General features: G+C 40.9%; 1 protein-coding gene across 3 annotated transcripts in view; it reads left to right on the forward strand.

The window, feature by feature from the left end:
• Nucleotides 1–739: 739 nt before the first annotated feature.
• The window catches only part of LOC308260746 (3 beta-hydroxysteroid dehydrogenase/Delta 5-->4-isomerase type 1-like), a gene marked incomplete at both ends in the record, with an annotated part of 71,099 nt that continues 50,951 nt past the window's right edge, over nt 740–20,887 (forward strand). The window contains 3 exons of one of the 3 annotated variants that reach the window (XM_080692239.1): nt 740–884; nt 2,102–2,266; nt 4,483–5,294. In XM_080692239.1, the coding sequence (XP_080548365.1) occupies nt 740–884; nt 2,102–2,266; nt 4,483–5,294 (1,122 nt within the window). Of the gene's footprint in view, nt 885–2,101; nt 2,267–4,482; nt 5,295–20,887 lie in introns of those variants that run through there. The other 2 variants (XM_080692242.1, XM_080692241.1) reach the window with 2 other exon arrangements.

Consider the following 20,887-nt stretch of genomic DNA (forward strand, 5'->3'; position numbering starts at 1 on the left):
AATCTATTATGATTTGAAATACCCACCATGACTTGGATCAACTTTGTGTCTAGTTACATTCCAAAATATTTGTTCATAATTCCATCATGCCTGTCCAAGGAAGTCTCCATAAAAACCCCAAATGACAAGCTTTGGAGAACTACTCAGCTGAACACATGGTATTTCCTGGAGTATGGTATCTCTAGAAAGGGAATGATAGTTTCATGCCCCATCCTCCAACCCTTAGCCTATGCATATTTTCATTTGTATGTTCTGTAGTACTCTTTGTAATAAAGCAATAAAACATAAGTAAACATTTCACTGAATTCTATGAACCACCCAAGCATTATATCCAAGCAATATAATATAGGTTTGAGGAATCCGCATTACAGACAACTGTAGACAGTTGCTTTGAAATACTGGTTAAAAATATATATCTCAAGTTTGTGTTTTATCTCACTTAATGTTGTCTCTTCAGGTAGACAGTGTCAGAACTGACTAGGATTACAGGCTGCTCAGCTAGTATTCAGTGAAAAATTGATTTCATGCTTTATGGTGGAGAAAGCATACACATATTCTGGAATTGGGGGAATCATTTTTGTTGTAAGAATAGGGAGACAAATGAGTTTGAGTAGTTTTTCTCTTTATATCATCAAAAGGGATTTCTATGATCCTGTCCCATTGGCCTTCTCTTTAGCTCTCTCCAGAGTCACCTGGCATCACCCCTGCTCCCTGCTGTGTCCTGCTTCCTGCATTGACCATGACTGGATGGAGCTGCCTGGTGACAGGAGCAGGAGGGTTTCTGGGCCAGAGTATCGTCCACATGTTGGCTCAGGAGAAAGACCTGCAGGAGATCAAGGCCCTGGACAAGGTCTTCAGACTGGAAACAAAAGAGGAATTCTCTAGTAAGTGACCTCAAGGTGGGACACATGACTCATTGGAAGCCTCCAAGTGGGGGCAGAGGGCTCCAGGTCTAGCAAATACAGGCAAGATTGTGTAGGACCTTCTCCTTGTGTCTTCTTCCAACACAGCTCACACCAGAAAATGGCTGCAGGTTGAGACTTCAAAAACCACTTGTCATTTCTTCAGTGTTACATAAGGTGGGAGATTGGCTCAACCCTGTGGCACCCACTGCTGGCTCTCAGGGCCCCTGAGCACTGACAGGTGATAGAGCCTTTCTTTCAGGGCTTCGGCTTCTCCCAATTGTGACAGCAGGAGCTCTTAGCCAGTCCCCCTGAAGATATCAGCAGAGACTCAGGAAAGAGCAGGCAACAGAGACACAACCAAATAAAGTCACTCTCAGGACACGCCCACCTCCTGCCACTGCCCTACCAGGCCCTCTGGAATGTCAGCCCTTCTAGGAGCTGCCTGACAAAGGGAAGATTTGAGAGGACAAAAAACTCAGCAGAGGATTTCAGAAGGCAAGAAGTTCTCCTTGCTCCCAGGAAGGGCTTCCTCGCTCTCTGTTTTCTGCTCTAATTTTCTCTCCCCCTGCTCATTGCTCATTTCAATTACATCAACTCATACTTACTCTGTCTCAGAAAACTTTATTTCAAAGGCACAGGCCTGCCTTGGCTGCAGGGGAAGGTGAGAAAGGCTGGGGCCGGGTGGGGGATCTTCCCTGAGAGTGAGCGCTCAGTTTTCCTTGTACCTCTGACTTTACTACCTCGCCCCTACAGGAGGTGATGGAAGTAATGTGGTAAGAAAACTAGAAAAAGAGGAAAGCAGCTGGAGACTCTGTGTGCAAATATTAAAGCTCACGCAGTTGTAGGAAATTGAGGCAGAGGAGGCCCACTACATGTAACACAATGCTGATGCTATTAATTTCCTAATGAATTAGATTGCTCTTTTCAACAATATTTATGTTTTAGGCACACTTTTCAGGCACCTGGTAAGATTTGTTTTCTGAAATGAGATGGGGATGGAAAGTTATTCATATTTCCCTATTGGAGTGTCACACAGATTTCTATGCATTTCTTTGGTTTCTCTGTCTATGGAAGGTGCCCCTCACCAGCATCTCCCCACTAAGACACGCCTGGAGACCTAGGTAACTGTCACCTTGATCATGAATCATCTCTGGATGCCCAATGAGTATCCCAATGATCTCCTTGTGTTTTCACAGAGCTGCAGACAAAGACCAAGGTGACGGTGATAGAAGGAGATATTCTGGATGCCCAGTGCCTGAGCAGAGCCTGCCAAGACATCTCAGTTGTCATCCACACAGCTGCTATCATTGATGTTGTTGGTGCCTTTCCCAGACAGACTATCATGGATGTGAATGTGAGAGGTACAGTGGTTGGGGGTGAGATGGAGCAGTTGGGCAGGTGAAGATGGTGAACAGGATGAGGTGGGGGAGGGAAGCCCCACCACAGAACACCTGTACTGCTCTGATCCAGGTGCCTCTGCTCACCTATCCCAGCCACAGATCTCAGGGAGGTTAATTTCAGGTTTTTAGATGAGTAAACAGAGCTGAGACAGGTCAGAGACTTCGGCCAAAACCCTCAGGCAGTCAGAAGAAGAACAGATATTTACACTCACACCTGTGAGACACCAACTGCCTAGAACCCTCCTCCCTCTGCTCCTCCAATCCAAAGTCACCTTGACTTGGAGCCTATGGTCTTCATGTTACCCACACATGGCCTCCCAAGGGCCACAGGAGATGTTGCAGGGGCTTCAACAATATTTATCCAGGTCTTGTATCAGGACTGATGAGAACATGCAGAAAATCCTTGCCAACTGGAAGGATTCTTTTTCAAAATATCTGCTCTGGGGTTGACCAGGACAGCGTGGCCCACACTTGCCTTCTCATAGTATTACCTTAACAATCACTGGTTCTTATACTCCATAGACTACCTCTTCAGTTGGCCAATGAGTCTATTCTTGAAAAACAGGACTTGGGAATCTAGACATCCAAAAGAACTTCTTTGGGACTAATCACTGAAAGCCAGATGGATTTTTCTGAACTGAGGCTTTCCTATCTACTTAAATGGAGACATATTAGCTCAAGCAAACTTGCCATGTAATATCATCACTCTTAGATAGAAGCCAGTCTCCCCCACACTAATGCATCCCACAACCTGGCCCATTATTTGACCTCCAAATTTAGTGACTCAGAGACTCCTTTTGCAAGAAAGCCAATGGCTTTCAAATCTCTAGCCCTATTTCAAAAAAGTCTGCCACAACCTTATCTACACACTGGGGGAGAATGCTAATAAGCAACCAGATTTTAATTTCCACTTCTTGTCTCATAAGACCTAGGTTCTGTTGCTCCCAATAACTGAATACAAGTGGAAAGGAGAAGTGCTGGAAGCATCAGGTGACTAACAGGTTGTTTAGGAAATACTACACAATGATACTCATTTCCTCCATGCTAGTAAGCACAACCAAGATTTTTAGGCCACTAAATATACTTTTCAAGAGAGAGTATTATTTCATAAAATCAAAATGCCAAAAATGTTTTAAACAGAACCAATACAAACATACATTTATAAATAAATGAATAACTAAATAAATACAGACATAATTCTTTGCCCAGGACATCCATTCCCTCTTCAAAGAAGGTGCACTGCATCACTCCCAGTTCCTGTAGGTCTATACTGCAACAGGGATTCTCCAAATTCTAACATTACAGGTATACCAGGCTCAATACCACAGGGCTCAGGATGCTAAGTTAAGGAATCCTGAGCACCCCTACTGTTCATTCCTGGGTAATTGGAGTCCTCACTCAGTTTGGAGTGGCCTGTGAGGGAACACATGATGAGGAACAGAACCTGAGTCTACAGCATCTCTCCAAAACTCCATAACCATTTGCTCAGTGACTCAAGAAATGGTCCTATGACAAGAATTTTTATTGATCCCCAGCAAATGTGAAGAATGTCAGCACTAAGTCTGTTTCACAGTGAATATTTTCATTTCTAACTGAAAGAGCTTTGCTGATGTGAAATCCCCACTGTCCCTGAGAGTATGGTCAACTGAATTTCTGAACTTCAAAATGGCTTGTCTTTATTAAAATGACAAAGGGCAATTTTTATTTATTTTAAATTTATTTTTTAGCTTCTCAAGACCTGGTGCCTTCTGTGTGCTAAGAAAGCTTTCTTCTACTCCCTGAGTTATATCTGAGCCAGCTCCTTAGAATAACTCCTACTTACAGGATCAGATGGTTATTTCTGAATGTCAACATTGACAAAATATAAACCAGCAATGTTGCGCCCTTTTCTATAAACACAGTGCACATGCGCCACCACAAACAAAAATATACAAACACACACAGAATCCATGAACTCGAAAGTCTACACATTCTTGATTACAAAAAAAAAAAGTTAGGCAATTTTCCTTTTTGCACTTTTTTTTTTTTTACCACAGAGCTAAATCAAGGACATAGAAGAATTCACTGAGATCTTGAGTATCCTCTTGTTAGGGAGAGAAATGAACAAGAGCCTATGTCTGTGGGCAAACAGGTCTTTGGGTTATTCCAGACACTGACAGCTTGCTCCCCACTTGCAGGTACCGAGCTCCTGTTGGAGGCCTGTGTCCAAGCCAGCGTGCCCATCTTCATCTACACCAGCTCAGTAGAGGTAGCCGGACCCAACTCCTACAAAGAGATCATCCAGAATGGCCATGAGGAAGAGCATCATGAAACTACGTGGTCTGCTCCATACCCATACAGCAAAAAGCTGGCCGAGAAGGCTGTGCTGGCAGCTAACGGGAGCCCTCTTAAGAATGGCAGCACCTTGCGGACTTGTGCCTTGAGGCCCATGTACATCTATGGGGAAGGTAGTCCAGTGCTTATTGACATTGTGAATAGGGCCCTTGAGAACAATGGGATCCTGCAAATTACAGGAAGGTTCTCTGTAGTCAACCCAGTCTACATTGACAATGTGGCCTGGGCTCACATTCTGGCCTCCAGGACCATGCAGGACCCCAAGAAGGCCACCAACATTGGAGGACAGTTCTACTACATTTCAGATGATACACCTCATCAAAGCTATGATGACTTCCATTACACCTTGTGCAAAGAATGGGGCTTCTGCCCTGATCCCAGGAAGACCCTTCCTCTGTCTGTGATGTACTGGCTTGCCTTCCTGCTGGAAACAGTGAGCTTCCTGCTGAGTCCCATTTACAAATATCAACCCCCCTTTACCCGCCACTTACTGACATTATCAAATACTGTGTATAACTTCTCCTATAAAAAAGCTCAGCAGGATCTGGGGTATGAGCCAAAGTACAGCTGGGAAGAAGCCAATCAGAAAACCATGTTTTGGATTGGCTCACTGGTGGAGAAACACGGGGGCACCCTGAAGAAAAAGACTCAATGATGTAAGGATAACAGGGACGGGGACCTGGTTATCATCAGGAGCTGTATGTCCAGCTCCTCCATCCAGCTTCCTCTAAAGAGCGACAAAGGAAGAATCCAGGTCCCATTGCCTCCCTTTGACACCATGGCCATGGAGTGATTTCATTTAGCTACTTACGCTTTTCAGTTCTACTTTACCCTTTTCAGTGAAAAGCATTTCTTTTCCTCAGCAACTTCCCATTCCTCCACAAAGTTCAATGGACAGACCAATAAATGTTTTAATGCATCAATGGAAATAAGGAGGTTTCTGTGAAGATAATTTGTTACTTTCCTTTCCACATACTGGCATATCAACATCTGATTTTGAAATGAAGCATGAAATTTGGGTGACAGGTAGGGGGCATGAGGGAAACCTGAGTTTGAGAGTGACATACAAGGTTTTACTACTGAGCTGCTCCATTAGGCCCAGCAGACCACTCCTGTGGAGTCTGTCATGCCCCAAGCTGACAGTAAAGTGTTTACCTCACCTCCAAAAAATCAGAAAAGGAACAGATCATGGCCACATTCTCAAGAAGCTAGCTACATCAGCATGAGAAGGAAATGTTCTGTGCTTCGACATTTGCAAGGAAAGTAACTGAAATATTCAGTTTTGTGAAGTCTGGTCAGCTTTGTTCAGGCCCTTCCCTGCGGAAAGCCAGCTAGTCCAATGGGGCGTGAGTTTGCTCGCGGTCGAGGGTCTCAGTAAAGGTGGGGAAGGATAGAGTGATTTTCTACAGATTCTTATCTGTAGCGGTTCTTTCCTAGGAAAATAATCCTATGATCGGCGCTTTTAAAAAGAACCTGACATGGATCGATGCTTCTTGTGCAATCGAACACTTTATTTTGGACACAAGATTTTTTATATTTTCCCCTCTCCCAGTGAATTTCTAGTAAAAAGAAGTGCAAAACACCCAAGGTACAAAAGAGAGATACACATGCAAATTACCAACCCTGAACAAGACAAAAGTAAAGACCTGGGATATCCCAGGTCTTTGTGTTTGAAATCAGTCCCATTATCTCAGGTGGGCCTTGTGCTCCGGAGCCCAGCCCCCTTTGGCCTTGCAGCTGCAGAGGCTTCTATTTGGCTAAAAGTCACACCCAAAATCACTTGAAGAATTTAGTTTTTAAGATCACTCGAAGAATCCAGTTTTTAAGAGTTTTCATTCCTAGGGCTTAGTCCAATGTCCTCCTTTATAATGGGGGACGAAGTCTGAGATTCCAGCTTTCATATAGTTATCGTAAGGAAAATCCGTGTTCCTTCATGATGATCTAGGGAATTTCGATGAATGTCTGCTGGATTTTGTCTGCAATACTATCCGCTGTCTGAAAACTTAAACTCATGACACAGTTTAGCAGGTAAACACCAAGAAATAACATGAGGTCTTTAGATTTAGTTGTCAGATATATTTCTCTAGCAGCTGAGCATTTTCCTTCTTTTAATAATCCATATTCCTATCACTAACCCTCTGCAACTTTCTTTTCTTTTCTGATTACCCTAATTCTCTCTTTCCCATTCGGGCCAATCTCAGGATAAGCTCTTCTTCATACAAAATACTTTCTTATTCTCACCATATTTTCTTTCTTTCATCTTTACACATCTATTTTATCTGTCCTTTGTTTTGACATAGCTATTTTTAACCAGGTGGTGTCGCTGTATTGAAGGGCTGTATTGAAGGTCGAAGGTGGACTGGAATGCTGCTTCTAATTACCATTTGAACAAGGCTCATCTAATTACCATTTGAGCAAGGCTGAAAGTTTCACTCACAGTCCTGATCTTTTTTCCACTGGAGCAATTTCATGTGGAAAGTTAAAAGAATCATTACTAAAAGAATAGTAGTTATGAAAGAATATCTAAGAGTGGAGGAGTTTTTTGGCCAGAGACGATGCCCTCTCTCGGGGCTAATTGCCGATGACTACATGGATTCTCACACATGTAGATGCCGAGATGGAGTGGGCAGCAAAGTCTTGGCACTTCCCTCCTGGAAGTCCACTTCCTTTGCTCAGCTGACTGGACACCCAAGGTTTTTTGCACAATTCTTGAACAGTATGTATAAACTAAGAAACACCAATAAATGTAATCTGTTATTAGTTGGATTTGGGGCACCTGAGAATGTGCATATAATTAATTCACTTAAATGGGTATATCACTAAAGGTAACTTCAGCCTTTACTCTAATGCAGAAAGGGATAAATATTATTAGGAACCACATGTAACACCCCAAGAGATAGAGGGTCAGTAAAGCCTTTGAATCCTCCTGTGTTTACTACTGCCATCTCCAGGCAATATATCAGATGTCTTACTTATAGTTAGAGAAGTAATTTACCGTGAGTAAGCTGGAGTTGGTGGCAGGCAGGGAACAATATCAGCTTCACCTTCATCCTTGTGCTGTGTCATGATGTGTCAGCTTCCCCATCTCTCAAATACCTGGATCCCAGCACTCAGCACTCTGCCTAGCACCTGGTCACATCACATGTTTATGGAGGGAACTCCTCAGAGACAGTGTTGAGAATTAGACCCTCGGAGCATGGGGGAGGCTGACCATACACAGGCACTTGCTCAGCATGTTATGGGAACGCCTATACAGCTCCAGCCCTGGGGTTCAATAAAGGAATCCTGGTTTGGTTTCTTCTGTCAATCAAATGATAGCACTATGAGGCTCCCATAGTCTCCAGTACTGAATTCGGTCCTTCCTCCCACTTAGCTGGGAAATCCTCCATATGCAGGAATGGAATACCAGCTTGGGCATTGAACATATGTTTATGCTCTTCAGTCTTCTTGTTCATAGGCCACCTTGACATGTGACATGCCTTCCCACCCCCTGTTGGTGGCCAAAGCTGAGAATTTTTGTTGCACTGAGGCAGGACACCAGATGTATGCAGAAAGAATGATGAAGAATGCCCTGGATTCCCTCAGTAGCTAAACCTAGAAAGCCCTAGGAATGTGTTTTGGGTCAACAGAGATGGCCTGAAAGCAGACTTGCAGCAGAAAACCAATCTGCAGGCACCTGAGGTTCTGACAGAAAAACAGAAGAGCCCAGCAGGAGGCTGTTCATGCTAGGAACAAACTGGGCATGTTCTTCCCCTCTGAGACCCCAGCAAAAGAAAACTTTGTGACTGCAAAAGGCAGCTGAGGAGAATAGCCATCGATAGTGAGCTGAGGGCAGCTGGGGATAATAAAATGGACAGTTAGCTGAATGGGCAGTGAATGTCAGAAAAAAAAAAGGATAGTGACCAACTCTGAGTGCAGAAGATAGAGAAGGGCCAGTGGCTGCCTTCTATGCCCCTTCCTTTCTTCTTTGGTGAAGAGGGGAGAGATACTTTGCCTGGACTTCCCTATTCTCTTCCCATGTGGGGAAGGGGTGTGTGTGTGTGTGTGTGTGTGTGTGTGTGTGTGTGTGTGTGACAGTCTCCAGAAGCTCTGCGTGGCAAAGCCTCTGGGATTTTATAATGCCCTTTGCTTCTGTTCCCCTGAGCACAGGAGAAGACTAAAGCGAATGGCTTATATTTCCTTTCAACTGCAATGGATGAAGGCAGTGACTAAGCAGTTATATAGGGTTCTTAATCCTATTTGTCATTAAACTTTTTAGATAATTTTATATTTTATATAATTTCTGCCTTACTGTAATTAATTAATACCCAGATTTTAATAGTAAATACGCGAAAACCTCCCCCAAATTAAGAAAAACTCTAGCCCCACAGAATCAAGCCTATCCATTTCAGGGTGACCAGACCCAGCTCCTTTCACTGGCCTCTGAGCAGAGGCCTGCTCCACCTGCACATGCAGGCCAGGTGATTCTCCATGGAGTAGCTGTATTTCTTTAGAATCAGCACACCTGGATAGGACAAGAGGGCTAAATGGAGATGCTTACCCTCATCTCCTCCATCTCAATAATGGATAACCAAAGTGACAGGTGCAATTTTAGGTGACTGACCACAGGAAAACACCGGAAATCAACACAAGAGAGAATAAACCTGGAAAACCTCAGACACCTGGGTTTTATAGGTATCTGAGCATAACAACAACCAACCAAACAAACAAACAAACAAACCAGCTGGTACAAGAGCATAGCAAAAAAAAAAAAAAACCCAGCTGTCTGCCACTCCAGCTCCACAGCTAGAAAGGTTCTCCTTTTTGCAGAGGGTCAGAGCCAAGTGGAGAAGAAAGCATTTAAATTCAGACTTTTCCAGGAATTAGAAAACCTTGCATGCTCTTATCTCAGTACAATAGAATATCGCCATAGAATGCCTGTGGGGACATTCTATTGTACCATCCTTGGGAACCCACCTTGGCCCCAAAGAGTGGCTCTGACCCAAGCCACTATATGCCCTCTATTATGGGAAATGGGCATTGTGACATAGAGGGACGGAGAGGGAGCACCCTCAAGAACCAGAGATGAGAAATGTCTCAGACAGCTTTCTTAATGCTGTGATCCAATAAGCCTGACCACGCACAATATAGAGAAAAAAGATTTATTTACTCGCAGTTCTTGGAGATTTCAGGATTCAATCCATGCCAGGTAGGGTGTGCAGCATTCAGGGCATGTGAAGCAGAAAGAGAGTGCACGCCTCGACTCTCATATCATGAAGGTTGGAAGAGATGCAGAAAGCAGGAGAAGGCACAACCATATAATTCCCAAATCCACATCCAAGGGACACTGCTTAGCAACCAAGCACTGTTTCTAACATTGCTACCTTGCTTCCATTAGGGCTAGGATGAGGGAATATTCTGAATCATCAGAAGTTTTGTAAAATTCCTTCATCAACAGCCACTCTTTCTTGGGGAAAATAAGTGGGCTGGGCCTCTGGAAATCATGGTGACAGGGGTGCAGCCAGTCTGGAGGTTTGAGTTGAGGTTCATTTTGTCTCCATGTCAGCACTGGCATTCCCTATTGCCTCTGTTATTTTTTCTTCATTGGCCTCCTGGGCAGTGAGTGATTGCTCCCCATTTTGGGTCTTCAGACAGCCTTAAGGAGTTGTAAAATGTTTTGTGGGTGTTTTAATTCTTTTCCTCCTGTATTTAGACATACATTTTTCCAGTATAATGCTCCATGGATGGGAAAAGTTAGGAAGACCTATCTGAAGTTGGTGTAGATGTTTTCTAACTTTCACACAATTCTAGGGCTTGGATTAATGTAATGAGTTTGGCCTTTTGGGCTGAAGTTCCCTGTGGCAAGGCTTCAAGGATCACCACTGCATATCCAGCCCACAAGATCCCCATTGGAAAGCTGCTGACCACAAAGCTTTCCAAATTTGGGTTTTGAAGAGGCCAGTCCTTTAGGTTAGGTTGATCTAAATATACCTAGGTGATTACTTCTTCTCAGTAATGGATGGGTACCCCTTCTATTGGCAGGAATGTAGTAGGGTTTATGGTGCCTATGGTTTCCAGAATGATTCATGGCTTTTAGTTAGTCAGGTATTTGTCATCCAACCGTGTTCTCCAGCACTCATGAGGGTGAGGACCAAATGAAGCACATGGACATGAAAGTGCTGTCAGAGCATCAACTTTTCCACCTCTTGGGCAAGCAGCACCATTGCAGCCACTGGTAGTAGACATAGCCCCCATCCAGCTGTAATGCCATCCAGTTGCTTTGAGAGATAGGCATCGGGAAATTCCCATGATCTGAGCTTTTGCACTAGGATCCCAACTGTAGTCTGTTTTTTCTTTTTTCTTTTTTTGAGATTGAATGCTTTTTCTAGATCTGAGAGTTCCAGTGCTAGGCCGTCTTGTGATTCTTTAACAGCTTGAAAGCTATCTGTTGGTCCCTTTCCCAGATCAAAAGCTCTCTGTCTCCCCCCTCTGTGGCTTCCTACAGAGAGGTATGGTGATGACAGTGAAGTTGGGGATCCAGAGGCAATAAAATCCTACAGCTCCCAGGCATTCTCTTGGGCCCCTCCTGGAGGTTAGTACTGGAACAGCCCACAATAATACTTTCTCCTGGTTCCCAAAAGCATCTCTCCTTCCTTGTTTTAGCTGTAACCCAAGATATTTAAAACGTTTTGGCATATTTGTGCCTTTTTTTTTAGATCTTGAATCCACAATAGTCTAAGTGACAGAGCATGGCATCAGTACTTTTTGCACACCCTTTTACGGTTTTCCAAGAGCAGGTCATCTACATACTGGAGGATTGTACAATTTAGTTCCAGCAACTATGGGACAATATGAAGCATCCTAACCTAAGGATAAAAAGCATTGAAGATGGGATAGGATTACAGACCAAGGGCATCCATAATCTCTTCAAACAAATAATTTCAGAGAATTTTCCAAACATGGAAAGAGATTTGGATCTTCATGTTCAGGAGACATACAGAATACCACTAAGGCAAGATCAAAGAAGAACATCCCCACGTCATATAATAATCAAAATGACCAACACAGACATCAAGGAAGGAATCTTAAGAGCAGTGAGAACAAAAGAATGAGTAACATATAGAGGCAAAACAATAAGAATCACTCCAGACTACACATCCCAGGTCATGAATGCCAGGAGAGACTGGTATGATGTGATCCAGACTCTGGAAGAAAACAACTTCCAACCAAAACTGCTATATCCAGCAAAACTATTATTCAACATTGATGCAGAAACAAAAGTATTTCAGGATAAACAGAACCTCAAAAAATTCATGAATTCTAAGCCAACACTAGAAAAAATACTTAAAGAAATAAACCATAAAGAAGAAAAACGAAGCAGACTCCAGAACCAGAGAAGAAATGAAGTTGATCAGCAGGGCATCTAAATACGAAGAAATAATACTATATTCAACAGAAGATAGAACACAAAATGACCGGAAATAAACAACACATTTCAATAATATCACTGAATGTCAAAGGACTTAACTCTCCAATCAAAAGGCACAGACTGGCAATGTGGATTTAAAAATATAATCCAAATATATGCTGTTTGCAAGAAACACACAGCAAAAGACATTCACAGACTGAAAGTGAAAGGATGGAAAAAGATATATCATGCCAATGGGGACCAAAAACGGGCAGGAGTAGCAACACAACACTGATATACAACAAAACAGACTTTAAGCTAAAACACATCAGACGAGACAAAGAAGGGCACTTTCTTTTATTAAAAGGAACAATCCACCAAGAAGATATAATGATAGTAAATGTTTATGCCCTGAATGTGGGTGTAGCCACATTTGTAAAACAAACCCTCTGGGACATGAGATCTCAAATAGACCCAAATACAATAATAGCGGGAGACTTCAATACAGCTTTCACACCACTAGATAGACCTTCAAGGCAAAAGATGAGTAAAGACTCTGCAGGACTGATGAAAACTATAAACCAAATGGACTCAATAGACATATACAGAATATTTAAACCAGGAAAAACAAAATGCACATTCTTCTCAGCAGCCCATGGCACCTTCTCCAAAATAGATCACATTCTGGGGCACAAAGAAAGCACCAGCATTTTCAAAAGATGTAATATAATTCCCTGCATCTTTTCAGACCACAATGGAATGAAAGCAAAAATCAATAACAGAAAACCCAAAATAAACTACTTTAATACATGGAGATTGAATGATACACTCTTGAACGATGAGTGGGTAAGAGCAGAAATTAGGGGAGAAATAAAGAAATTTATGGAATTAAATGAAAACAGAGAAACAACTTACCAATGGGACACTTTGAAGGCAGTGTTGAGAGGAAAGTTCATAGCACTGAGTGCCCACATAAGAAGAACAGAAAGCCACCAAGCAAACAAAACCTAATGACACAACTCAAGGACCTAGAAAGACTACAACAGTCTAATCCCAAAGCCAGAAGAAGGCAAGAAATTATTAAAATCAGAGCAGAAATAAATGAAATAGAGAACAAAAAAAACAATTCAAGCCGGGCATGGTGGCGCACGCTTGTGGTCCCCGCACTTGGGAGGCAGAGACAGGAGGATCGCTCAGGTTTGAAGCCAGCCACGCGTGCTGGCTTAGGAGACCCTGTTTCCAAATAAGAATGTAAAAATAGGTTTGGGAGTGTAGCCCAGAGGTAGAACGGCTTCCAGGAACCCTCATGCCACCAATAAAAATAAAAATAAAAATAAACAAAAAGTTGGTTCTTTGAGAAGATTAATAGGATTGACAAACCCCTGGCCAACCTAATCAAAAGGAAGAGAGAATCAACTCAAATTATTAAATCAGAAATGAAAAAGGAGACATCACCACAGACAGAGGGGAAATTCAAAGGATTATTAGAAACTATTTTGAGAATTTATACTCCAACAGACTAGAAAACATGGAAGAAATCGATAGATTTCTAAGCACATATAACCTATCTAAACTGAACCAAGAGGACATATCAGGCCTAAACCAACCAACAGCAAACAAAGAAATAGAAACAGTAATCAAAATTCTGCCAACAAAGAAAAGCCCAGGCCCTGACAGGTTCCCAGCTGAATTCTACAAAATTTTCAGTGAAGAACTAATACCAACACTTCACAACTTGTTCCAGGAAGTTCAAAGAGATGGAATTCTCCCTAATTCCTTCTATGAGGCCAGTATCACATTAATTCCCAAACCAAATAAAGATACTTCAAGAAAGGAAAATTACAGACCAATATTCTTAATGAACATAGATGCAAAGATTCTGAACAAAATTCTAGCTCTACACATTCAAAACCATATCAAGAGAATTATACACCATGACAAAGTTGATTTCCTCCCAGAAAAGCAAGGCTGGTTCAACATACACAAATCAACACATGTTATTCACCACATAAAGAGAACTAAGAACAAAAACCACATGATCATTTCAATAGATGCTGAAAAAGCATTCGACAAAATCCAACACCCATTTATGTTAAAACACTGCAGAAAATTGGAATAGAAGGAACATATTTCAACATAATTAGGCTATATACAATAAACCCAAAGCCAACATCATTTTGAATGGAGAAAAACTGCAAAAATTCCCTTTAAAATCAGGCACAAGACGAGGATGCCAATTATCACCTCTCCTCTTTAATATAGTCCTTGAGACTCTTGCCACAGCAATGAGAAGAGAAGGAAATCAAAGGAATTCAAATAGGAAGAGAGGAGCTAAAACTATCCTTATTTGCAGATGATATGATTCTTTATCTAGAAGATCCAATGAACTCAACCAAAAGACTTCTGGAGCTGATTAACCAATTCAGCAAAGTTGCAGGATACAAAACCAACCTAAAGAAATCAGTTGCTTTTCTTTATGCCAACAATGAACCCACAACGAAAGAAATAAAGAAAACTATTTCATTTACTATAACCTCTAAACCAATGAAATACCTAGGAATTAACCTAACCAAAGATGTAAAAGACCTCTACAGAGAAAACTACAAAACATTAAAGAAAGAAATTGAAGAAGACCTTGGAAAATGGAAAGATCTCCCTTGTTCATGGATAGGCAGAATTAATATCATCAAAATGGCCATTCTGCCAAAAGTGATCTATAGATTCAATGAAATCCCCATTAAAATACCAACAACATTTCTCATAGACCTGGAAAAATCAGTTATGAATTTTGTATGGAGGAAGAAAAGACCCAAAATAGCCAAAGCAATTCTCAGCAACAAGAACCAGGCAGGAGGCATCACAATCCTAGACTTCAAATTATACTATAGAGCAATAGTAGTAAAAACAGCATGGTATTGGCACAACAATAGGCAGACTGACCAGTGGAACAGAATAGAAGATACAGAAACAAACCCACACATCTATAGTGAACTGATGTTTGACAAAGGGGACAAACTCATAACTGGAGAAAAGACAGCCTTTTCAACAAATGGTGCTGGGAGAACTGGCTATCCATTTGTAGAAAGTTGGATCTGAATCCTTACTTCTTACCACGCACAGGAATCAACTCGAGATGGATCAAAGACTTAGAAATTAGACCAGAGACTATGAAGTTATTAGAAAAAGGCATAGGATCTACACTTCAACATATAGGTACAGGGAGTAACTTTATCAATAAGACTTCCAAAGCGCAGGAAATTAAAGCAAGAATTAATAAGTGGGATCTCTTCAAACTAAAAAGTTTCTTCTCATCAAAGGAAACCATCAAGAACCTAAAGAGGAAGCCTACAGAATGGGAGAAGATCTTTACCAGCCACCACTCTGATAGGGGGCTAATATCCAGAATATACAAACAGCTCAAAAGACTATACACTAGCAAAACAAACAACCCAATCAAGAAATGGGCAACTGAAATGAATAGACATTTCACAAAAGAAGAGATACAAATGGCCAATAGATACATGAAAAGATGTTCAACATCACTAGCTATCAGGGAAATGCAAATCAAAACTACGCTGAGATTCCATCTAACCCCAATCAGAGTGGCAAACATAAAGAAATCAAGCAACAACAATTGCTGGCGAGGATGTGGGGAAAGAGGAACTCTTTTACACTGTTGGTAGGAGTGCAAAGTAGTTCAGCCACTATGGAGATCAGTATGGAGATTCCTTAGAAAACTGGGAATAGATGCACCATTTGATCCGGCTATAACACTCCTGGATATCTTTCCAAAGGGGTTGAAATCAGAGAACTACGTTAACATGTGCATATCCATGTTCATAGCAGCACAGTTTGTAATAGCCAAAATATGGAACCAACCTAGATCTCCATCAACAGATGAATGGAATGCAAAATTATGGGAAATACACACAATGGAATTCTATTCAGCTATAAAGAAAAATAAAATAATAACATTTGCAAGAAGATAGAAGGAACTAGAGAACATTATGTTAAGTGAGATTAGTCAAGCACAGAAAGAGAAGGGACATATGTTTTCTCTAATATGTTCAAGCTAGGGAGCAGTGGTAATACCAGAGGGATTCCAGATGATGGAGGGAAATCTCAGCAAAGCTTGAATGGAAGGATAGGAGAGGAAGAAAGCTGAGGTTGTTCAATGGAGAGCTACATATGAATATGTGTAATAGCATAAATACAACATGATTAATCTGGACACTCTCTCTTGGTGGGGAGGGAAAAGGAGGGGGAAGGGCATGAAGCACAATGTAAATGTATACTACTCTCAATATGTTCCACTTATAAAAAAATAAAAATTAAAAAAAAAAGAACGCCTGGCGTGGTGGCGCACACTTGTAATCCCCACGCTTGGGAGGCGGAGACAGGAGGATCGTGCAGGTTCGAAGCCAGAGACCCTGTTTCAAAAATATAATATAGGTCTGGGAGTATAGCCTGGAGGTAGAAGGGCTTCCAGGAACCCCAGTACCACCAAAAAAAAAAAAATATTTAGACCACTTTTAGTTCAAGGGAACTCCAGTTAACAGCATGGCAAGCAACATAAAAAGAGTTTTAAGCCGGGCGTGATGGTGCACACTTGTAATCCCCACGCTTGGGAGGCAGAGACAGGAGGATCACACCTGTTTGAACCCAGCCATGCTGGCTTAAGAGACCCTGTTTCCAAATAAAAATATAAAATAGGCCTGGGAGTGTAGCCTGGAGGTAGAACCCCAGTAACACCAAAAAAAAAAAAAAAAAAAAAAAAAAAGACTTTTGAAAGTCTTAGCTCTTCATCTCTTAAGAGATGAAGATATCCACTCTGGACCACCTCAACAAAGAAAATTATTTATCATTAAAAATGTTTTATTCTAAGCCGGGCGTGGTGACTCATGCTTGTAATCCCAACATTCGGGAGGCTGAGACCGGAGGATCACAGTTCTCAGACAGCCTCTGCTACTACTTAGTGAGACCCTCTTCAACTTAGTGAGACTCTGTTTCAAAATAAAGAATAAAAAATAGGGCAGAGGGGGTAGCTCGGAGGTCGAATGCCCCTGGGTTCCATCCCCAGACCCGCAAAAAAAGAAAAAGTTTTATTCTTGCACTTGATTATTGATTAATTGATTAATTTATATTTCTTTTTAATCATTGTTTTTAATTATCTTCTGTTATTTTTCTTTTTTTTCCTTGTGTGTGTTTGTTTCTTATCATTTTTTTCTATTAACTTTTTTTTTTTTTTTTTTTTGGTGGTGGTACTGGGGTTCCTGGAAGCCCTTCTACTTCCGGGCTACACTCCCAGACCTATTTTTACTTTTTTTTTTTTGAAACAGGGTCTCCTAAGCCAGTGCACACGTGGCTGGCTTTGAACCTGCGCGATCCTTCTGTCTCTGCCTCCCAAGCGCGGGGATGACAAGCATGCGCCACCACGCCTGGCTCCCACTAATATTTAAATTCTCTTATTCTATCACTATCTCTATTTTGTTTCATTCATCTTTTTTTTTCCTTTATGAACTTCACTTGCTATCTCTCTTCTGCATTCCCTTTTTCCTCCTTTTGTATATACTTTTTTATTTGCTTATTTTATTTTTTGGTACTGAGATTAAACTCAGGATCATTCTAACTTTCAGCTACACCCATAGTCCTTGTTTTTTTTTTTTAATTTTGAATCAAGGTCTTTCTAAGTTGGTTAGATTAATCTCACTAAGTTTCTAAGGTTGTCCTCAAATGTTAGATCCTCCTGTCTCAGCATCCCAAATACTTGAATTATAGGTATGAGCCACTATGCCCGACTTTTTTTAATATTGCGAACTTTTTTGCCTTCCCATTCAATGTTCTTTTCTCTTAATGCTATCATTCTTTAAAACCATTTAATTAACATATGTTTTTGCCTTACCACTCATATTGTGATTATTAGTACTGATGATGCCCTAGTTGAAACCTGTTATTTAAAGCTATATCTACTTCATGTATAGTTACTGTTATTGCTGTTCTTAATTGATGACCCCATCATTCTTGTTTGGGGGGTCATGTTACGGATGTTCTAATAGGCACCTGGTACTTATTTAAGTTGGTATGTTGTTCACCACTGTGGTTGTGGCCGTTTACCTTCCCCTTGACTATGAGGTACTGGAAATCTAGTTTGACACTACATGTTCCTGAGGTAGATCCTCTGTTGCTAAGTGATTGCCCCAACTCAGCTATCAGATATTGCACCTTGTTATACTAGTAATCACCAATAAACTAGCAGTGAAACTATACTACAAAAAGAGGTGCACCACAGGGCTGGGAATATAACTCAGTAGTAAAGCTCCTGCCAAGCATACATAAGGCCCTGGGATACATCCCAGGATTGTAAAGAGTAAAAAAAGAGGTACAATTCAAAGAACCCTGATTATATAAAAACAGGGCAAGAAGACAATAATACTTCAACTCACAACAATGAAATTTACCAATACAGAAATGCAGAAAATACAAGAACATGGATTCAGAATTTTAATTATTAAAATAATGAAAGATCACCAGGCGTGGTAGTGCACGCTTGTAACCCCCGCACTTGGGAGGCGGAAACAGGAGGATCACGCAGCTTTGAAGCCAATCTCGCTGGCTTAAGAGACCCTGTTTCCAAATAAAATATAAAATAGGTCTGGGAGTGTAGCCCTATGAACTTTTTTCTCCCTAGCTTCTACATATTAAGGAGAGCATTCAAATTTGTACTTTTGGTGACTGGCTAATCTCAGTCAGCATAATTTTCTCCAATTCCATCCATTTCCCTGTAATGTCATAATTTTGTTCTTCTTTATAGCTGAGTAAAATTCCAGTGTGTTCTTGTCCCATAGTTTTGTAATCCGTTCATCTGTTGATGGACATCTTGGCTGGTTCCATAGTTTGTCAGTGAGGAATTGTGCAGCTATGAATATAAATACACATGCATTAGTTTGGCAGTTTGGTTTCCATTATTTGGGGTAGATACCCAGAAGTGGTATTGCTGGATCATTCCCATTTTTCTGAGAATTCTCCATACTGTTTTCTAAAGTTGTTACACTAATCTGAAATCCCACCAACAATGTATTAGGACTTGTTGTTTGTATTTTGAATTGTCATTGAAGTTAGGTGAAATCTCAGGCTAGTTTTTATTTGCATCTCTTTGCTAATGATGTTGAATATTTTTCACACATTAATTAGTCATTTGAATTTCTTCTTTTGCGAAGTGTCTATTTAGTTAACATGTCCATTTTTTGATTGGTTGTTTTCTTAGTTGTGAGTTTCTTCAATTCTCTGTATACTCTAGATATTAGTCTTCTATCAGAGGAATAGTTGGCAAAATTTTTCTTCCATTCTGCCACCTCTATGGCATGGTAATTGATGGTTTCCTTTGCTGTACAGAATCTAGTTATTAGTCCTCCTCAATCAGAGGAGTAATTGGCAAAAATCTTCTCCCTTTCTGTTGGTTCACTCTTAAGGTTCGTGTGTGTGTGTGTGTGTGTGTGTGTGTGTGTGTGTGTGTGTGTGTGTGTTCTGGAGATGGAATCCAGAAGCATTCTACCTCCAGAGTACACCCCTAGCCCTATTTGTATTCTTTATTTTGAAATAGGGTCTCACTGAGTTGCAAAGGGCCTCACTAAATATCTGAGGCTGTCCACAACCATGATCCTCCTGTCTCAGCCTCCCAAATGCTAGGATTATAAGTGTGCACCACCATACGTTGCTGAGGTTCCTTTGATGCACAGCTCTTTAGTTTAATGCAATCCCACATATCGATCCTCCTTTTAATTTCTTGTGCTTTTGATGTCTTGTTGAGAAACATTTTACCTGTGCTTATGTGTTGAAATGTTGGAACTACACCCTCTCTTCAAGGAGCTGCAGGGTCTCTGGTCTGATTTCAAAATTTTTGATTCATCTTGAATTGGCTCTTGTACAGAATGAGAAGGTGAAATTTATGTTCATTTTTCTGCCTTTGGCTAACCAGTTTTGACAATACAATTTGTTAAATTGTAATAGGCTATCTTATTTCCAGTGTAAGTTTTTGACTCCTAGTTCAAAGATCAATTGATGAGGTGGAAGTGATGGTGCACACTACTAATCCAAGCATTTGGGAGGCTGAGACCAGAGGATTGCAGTTCGAAGACAGCCTCAGATACTTCGTGAGGCCTTTTGCAATTCAGTAAGACCATGTTTCAAAATTAAAAGAGTAAAAAAAAAAAAAATACAGGGCTGGAGGTGTAGTTCGGAGGTGCAGTTCCCCTGGGCTCCATCCCCAGTACTGCAAAAAGGAAAAAAAAATCAATTGGGTATAAGCATTTGGATTTGTTTCTGAGTCCTCTATTCTGCTCCATTGGTCTATATGTCTGTTTTTCTGCCAGTTCCATGCTGTCTTTTGTTTTGTTTTGTTTTGTTTTGTTTTTACTATGGCTTTGTAGTATAGTTTGAAGTCAATTATTGTGATGTCTCCTGCATGGCTCTTGTTACTGAAAACTACTTTGGCTATTCTGAGTTTTTGTGGTTCTAAAAGAATTTAAGGACTGATTTTTCTATGTCTGTGAGGAATAATCTTGTTAATTTAATGGGCATTGCATGAATCTGTAGATCAATTTTGGAGTAATGTCCATTTTGATGACATCTATTCTGCCAATCCACAAACATGGGAGATCTTTCTATCTCCGAAGGTCTTCTTTGGTTTCTTTATTCAATACTTTATGTTTTTTGTAGAGGTCATTTGCCTCCTTGATTAGTCCTATTCCCTACGTATTTTGTTTTTTGTGGAATATCATGAGTGGAAGTGCTTTCTGGATTTCTTTTTTAGTGAATTTATGATTGGCATACAAGCTTCTGATTTTTAAGATTGATTTTGTATC

The sequence above is a fragment of the Muscardinus avellanarius genome, assembly GCF_963383645.1.
Source record: "Muscardinus avellanarius genome assembly, chromosome: 3".
Taxonomy (NCBI): domain Eukaryota; kingdom Metazoa; phylum Chordata; class Mammalia; order Rodentia; family Gliridae; genus Muscardinus; species Muscardinus avellanarius.